Below are 5,922 nucleotides of genomic sequence, written 5' to 3'. Positions count from 1 at the left end.
TTGTACACAATTTTGTAATGTAACATAAAACATAAAATATTGTGTATGTATTAATTATTAATAAAAGGAAAGAAACTTTTCGGACAACCTAATATATCCTGAACATGACCAGAACAATATTATTGTATTAATTGGAGAATACCCTGCGTATCAAAAATACACGAACACTTGGATTTTAGAAGTTTTAATTTCTTAAGGTAGTTGTTCCATGTATTTATTTAATGTAGGATTTTAACAAAATTCCCTTTGATTGCCATTTGATCGAATATGAGTCATTTAACCCTATTTCGATTTAAATTGGCCATCCCAGTTTTATGATAAACTATATCAAAATTTCGTACTCTACTAGGTCGAAGAAAATATTTATAATAATTTATGCTATCATAATAATTATGACAGCAGATGAAGTTTAATAATGTTTGATAAAGATTATTGAAGATTGATTAGGTTTAGACAATTAACCACGTTTTACGACGATCTATCACGACGACTATTATTGATCGCGATCGCTCGACGATGTTCGTCGCCGATTAATGACGTTTTATGACCATTTATAACGATTAACAACGATTGGTCATTGAAAGGTCGAATATATTTAAAAGATATTTAAAAGGAAAATCGGTACAATGGAACACGTGTTGTGCCAGCCGCGAGCAGATCGAGGCTTTTTTGTTTCTCGTCGAGAGTTTTGTTACCCACTCAAGTCCGAGCTCGGAGTTCCGAAACACCCTGTAGATGCCCATCGAGAACGGTCTCGCTGAATAGAGGGAACACTTTTACCTCAGGTACCTACTGGCACGCGAGAAATCGCTCGCAATTTGCGCGCTAGGGCCCATTTTTGAAAGTCAATCGACCGTGAGAGCTCTCCCCCTTTTTCGCCGATCGTGTACGCTCGTAAATCTCCCTTATAACTCACCGTTTATTACCAGCCAACAAGTTGAATTAGCCCCGTCTGGATATTTCTGTCAGCCGTTGTCTGCGAAGTGCCCCCTTGTCGCAAAAAAAAATCGTTTCCGGGGTATCTTCCACCTTTTGTCCCTTCGAGCATAGCTGTAACGAGCACGCCAGACCAAACAGATTCCCAGTCTTCGATCGCAGCAATAGTCTCGATTCGCTGTTTTTGGAGATGCCCTGAAAATATCCAATTAAACAAATTTTTTAAACATCTCTATTATCTTTCGTGTCTTATGCGATTTTTTGTTCACGAATAACACCTTGTATCGCTGCGATATATTTTGCCTTGTTAATTTCTTGGATGGGTCCAAGGCCGCGATCCCGGGGTTTCCACCCCCGAAAACTCGGGGCGTGGCAGGGCTGGCGCGGAAGTGTAAACGATCGGGAAGGAATTCGAGGACAGCGAGTCCTGATTTTGAAATGCGTCGAGTGCCACACCCCAGCGAGTCGCGTTCGCCTTGTCAACGACACAATGAGTCAAAGATTATCTACGACGGGATTCGCCAGCGTTATAACACCGTCGGGCAACCCCCTGCTTCGACTCGTCCAACCCCCTTTGGTAGTCGACGATATCCACGCGAAGAAAGAATACCTACGCTCTCCTCTCCTCGTTCTAAAGAGGGATAAAAAAATACGTGATCTATAGCGACGGAGGTATTATTTGCAGAAAGGAGAGATCGTCTTCGAGGGGCGGGGAAACACGTTTGAATGTTTCTGTTGGTTAGAGTTCGGGGCTAGGTTTGGTTGCGAAACAGTTTGGCTGGGCCAGTGAAGGCTGTGGGGTTACGGTTGGAGGACTGGAAGTAATGGAGCTGTCAGAGGGCGTAGGTACAGAAGGTCTAGAGGCATTAGAGTTATCGAAAGACGTAGGTTTAGGGAATTAGAGATGCCAAAGAACCAAGAAGACTTGAATTCAGATGATCAGAGGCACTAGAGTTACTAGAAAACCTAGGTCCAGAATACTAGAGGCACTAGGAGCACCAAAAAAGTCGAGTTTAAAGCATCAGAGGTATCATAGGGCCAGGAGGGATTAAATTCAGAACGCTACAGGCATTCGAGTTATCACAGAACCTAGGTCCACAAGACTGCGGACACTTGAACTACCAAAAGACCCAAGTTCAAGTGGTTGCAAGTAATGGAGTTATCAGAGGGGTCTAGGTACAGAAGGTCTAGATCTAGCGAGCTAGGGGTACTAGAACTACTAAAGGATCTAGGCCCACATGACTAGAGATACTAGAATTACTAGAAGCACTAAACTCTGAAGCACTAAACACTAAACTCTGGAGGCAATGGTGTTATCAGAGGGCCTAGGTCCAGAGGGTTAGGAGTACTAGAACTGTTAATGGGCCTAGGTCCAGAGTACTAAGAGGACTAGAACCTACAGACGACAATTTTCAACTAACCCTGCTTTTTGCTTTCTAGGTCACAGCGGAGTGAATCAGCTTGGAGGTGTGTTCGTCGGCGGTAGACCACTCCCAGACTCGACGAGGCAAAAGATCGTCGAACTGGCGCATTCCGGTGCGCGACCTTGCGACATTTCCAGGATTCTGCAGGTCAGCAATGGCTGCGTGTCGAAGATTCTAGGCAGGTTGGTTGAAATATTGCTTGTTTTGGCACCTTACATTTTCTGGGACCTCCTGGCCCTCGCGATCAGAGCTGACGAAATACGTTCAGCAGTTGTGGCTTTCGAAACATGGTTTCCAATTGTCTCGCGACAAAATTTTAGCCTAGGATCAATCGGGCAGTAAACGTGGCGAATCTAAATCGCATTACTATTTATCGTCTTCTAAGGATCTCTGATTTATTCTAAGACTGTAATGCGTATCATAAATCACTCTCATTTATTTTGCTTTGAGACACGCTTCTGGAAAATGTTTTTGATTCCTTGAAGCGTCTTTCGAACGCCCTCGGCTGGTATACAGGGTGTCAAATTTAAACAAAACCACCTGAATATTTCTTCCAATTGTAACGATACTAAAAATATTTTCCATACAATTTGAATTTAGAGTTTAGAGATGACCATACGCTGCGATATACATCTTTTAAGGAGATTGCCAAGGTCATATTATTACGAGCATTCACGAGCGAGAACACATCCGTGACTTTGAGATCTTTGAAAAAAATAAGACGTTGGAGAAAAAGATGTATCGCAGCGCACGGGCCCCACTCCGAACTGTTCAAATTGCTTGTAAACTATTTCTCGTATTTATCACAATTGGAAGAGATATTCAGGGGGCCCGGTTTAGGTGTGACACCCTGTATATTCCATCTACCGCATTTTACCGCAAAATAATATTGTTGCAGGTACTATGAAACCGGATCCATCAGGCCTAGAGCCATCGGTGGCAGCAAGCCACGCGTAGCCACGGCGGAAGTCGTAAGCAAGATTTCCCTGTACAAAAGTGAGTGCCCTTCTATATTTGCGTGGGAGATCAGAGATCGTTTGCTTCAGGAGGGTGTCTGCACGAACGACAACATTCCTAGTGTAAGTACAACGTCCATTCCTTACGAACTACAACAAATTGCTTCGAGTGTGTCTCATCGATTGCGACACGTAATTAAACAAAAGGCCAACGATTAATGACACGGCTACTGGTGATATCGATCGACGACGACTGCTGTCGATTAACACTGTTCGACGATGTTTGTCGATGATTAATGCCTTCGTATGACGATCTTATCAGATACGACGGTTCTTAAGGTTTAGCTGGCTCGGAACGTTCGAGACGCGGCGAGGATTACGCGGAACGGTACCAAGGGGAGATTTACTTTCCAATGATGGTTTTCACGGGGTAACAAGGACGACAGTTTATAAAGCATGTCGCAAAACGCGAGTAATGGAGCTCGACTTTCAGAGGGTTGGATGTCGTAAGCGCGCAAGCGTGTTATCAACGGGGCTTTCCCCACGCATACAAAACAGAACCGCGTTTACATAGATAGCCGAGAGGGGATGGAAATCAGTTTTCTGCTAGGTGGTTACGGGGGCGTGTTTATGCGAGCCGATGAAATCTCCGTGCGAGGAAAGCGACATGCCGTTGTCGATTCCCTAGTCGCGACAACGTCGAGCTTACTTTTCGACACCTTCTTAGAAATATTTACTTCGTTCTCCGTTTGAAAACTTACGAATAGAACTCCGAAGACTTTGACGTAGAAGCATTGGCTGGTCAATTTAAGGAGGTTAGTATTGGGTTGTCTGGAATGTACGTGTCGATTTTTGGTAGGTGGTACAGGTCTGAATATATCGGAATGGTTGAAAACAAATAACATGTATGTGTACATCCCTTACAAGGTGACAACTGGAAAGGTTGTGGAACAAAATGTTACCTATGTAATTCGATAAATATTTATCAAAATTCGAACGTGTCTTTGAATTTTTCTTAAGAATTGGCACGAACTTTTTGGACAACCCAATATTATATCAGGCTGATCGGAAAGTTATTTCGTAGTTTCGTTTATGAAAGACAAACAATTCTCTTACAATTTATCGAATTATGTTCAATAATACCAATAATTATAACAATATTAGGTTGTCCCGAAAGTTTCTTTCGCGAGTTGCACTCAATTATTTGACGTGGTCGTGTTTATATAAATAGACGATCTAATTTCATATATATTCATGTTGTAACAGTGATGGAGCAAAATGAATCGTGCACAATTCAGTAATGCAACATAAAACATAAACTATTGTCCATGTATTAGTTACTAATAAAGCGAAAGAAACTTTTCGGACAACCTAATATTATGTTCAGTGATTCTTTTTTTACAAATGAACCTTGAAATTTAGAATGAAGTCGGCTCGTTAAAAACATTACCGAATCGTGTATTCATTTTGCTCCGTTACTGTTGCAACACCAGCATCCAAGAAATAAGGTTGTCTATTAATATAAACACTGCCACGTAAAATAACCGAGCATTCAACGTACGAAGCCTTAAATTTCGAAACATCGAAGCCACTGTATCGCACGCCGACGAGTTAATCGCGACCCCTACCTTTTAAACTGCCGCGTAGCCAGACAGATGAAACGGTAGCAGTCTTCGGGACAGGGATGGGCCGCATTCCATCGGGATAAAGGAATCAATTAAGATATTGCCGAGGGCGGAAGGAATAACGTACGGATCAAAAGGAAATTTTTCCCCGACATCTCCCGGTTTTCTTTTTTTTTTTTTTTTCTACAAGCGATCTCGAAGACTTATACTCCACCCACTAATACGTTCAGAGTTCACGACGACGGGGCTCTGCTTCTCATGGTGGTCCCCCGTTGCCATGGATATTTGCATGCGTCCAATAAACGGTGGCTAAGGGGCTCTCGACTTGCTCGGGGGTAAAAAGCGAAAGAGGGTCGCTAAATTCTCTTTTCCTCTGCCGTGTCCCTCTGTGCCGCCCTCCCTCGCAACCGTCTGCCTCTTTTTTCTTTTCTTCTTCTTCTTTTTTTTTTTTTTTACTTTGCTTCTTCGTCCTCTCCTTTTTCCACTTTCTTTCCCTCGCGCCTTCGTAATGGGTTCGAGGTGTGCGTACACCGCCACCCTCCTGCAGATGCTCCGACAGAAATTCCGAAAGGAAGGGATGACGACGACGACGACGGGACGGGGGTCGGGCATTTTTATCGTACCGAGGGAAACTGTCAGAAGTTAACTGTCTCCGATAGAAATAACAGGGGCCATCCGAAAGATTGCTTCGGAGCTTCCGCTCTCCGGCTATCGCGCGGAATTTAAAAACGCGTGGGGGGGGGGGGGGATGCTTGGGAAACGACGAAAGGAACGTTTTCTCGATACATCGATGCCTTCATTTCTCGTCTCGTCTATCGTACGCTTCGCAACGAATCAGTGGTGGATTAAATGGATTAAATAGTATACTTATCGAAGTAATCAAAATCGCAAGCATAAATATCGAATAACGTTCCACAAAGCGATGCAATGATACTTGTACCCACAGGAAAGTAGGTATATCACGGGTTCCAAAAGCGAAGA

The 5,922-nt window shown here is 43.3% G+C and overlaps 1 protein-coding gene across 2 annotated transcripts in view; it reads left to right on the top strand.

Annotated features, from left to right (window-relative positions):
* The window catches only part of LOC128880005 (paired box protein Pax-6-like), a 97,384-nt gene that overhangs the window by 29,258 nt on the left and 62,204 nt on the right, over positions 1–5,922 (top strand). For both annotated transcript variants that reach the window (XM_054129611.1, XM_054129610.1), the window contains exons 3-4: positions 2,377–2,542; positions 3,259–3,439. In XM_054129611.1, the coding sequence (XP_053985586.1) occupies positions 2,377–2,542; positions 3,259–3,439 (347 nt within the window). The remainder of the gene's footprint in view (positions 1–2,376; positions 2,543–3,258; positions 3,440–5,922) is intronic.

This window comes from Hylaeus volcanicus, chromosome 7 (assembly GCF_026283585.1).
Source record: "Hylaeus volcanicus isolate JK05 chromosome 7, UHH_iyHylVolc1.0_haploid, whole genome shotgun sequence".
NCBI lineage: Eukaryota > Metazoa > Arthropoda > Insecta > Hymenoptera > Colletidae > Hylaeus > Hylaeus volcanicus.
This window is presented reverse-complemented; position numbering and strand designations above follow the sequence as displayed.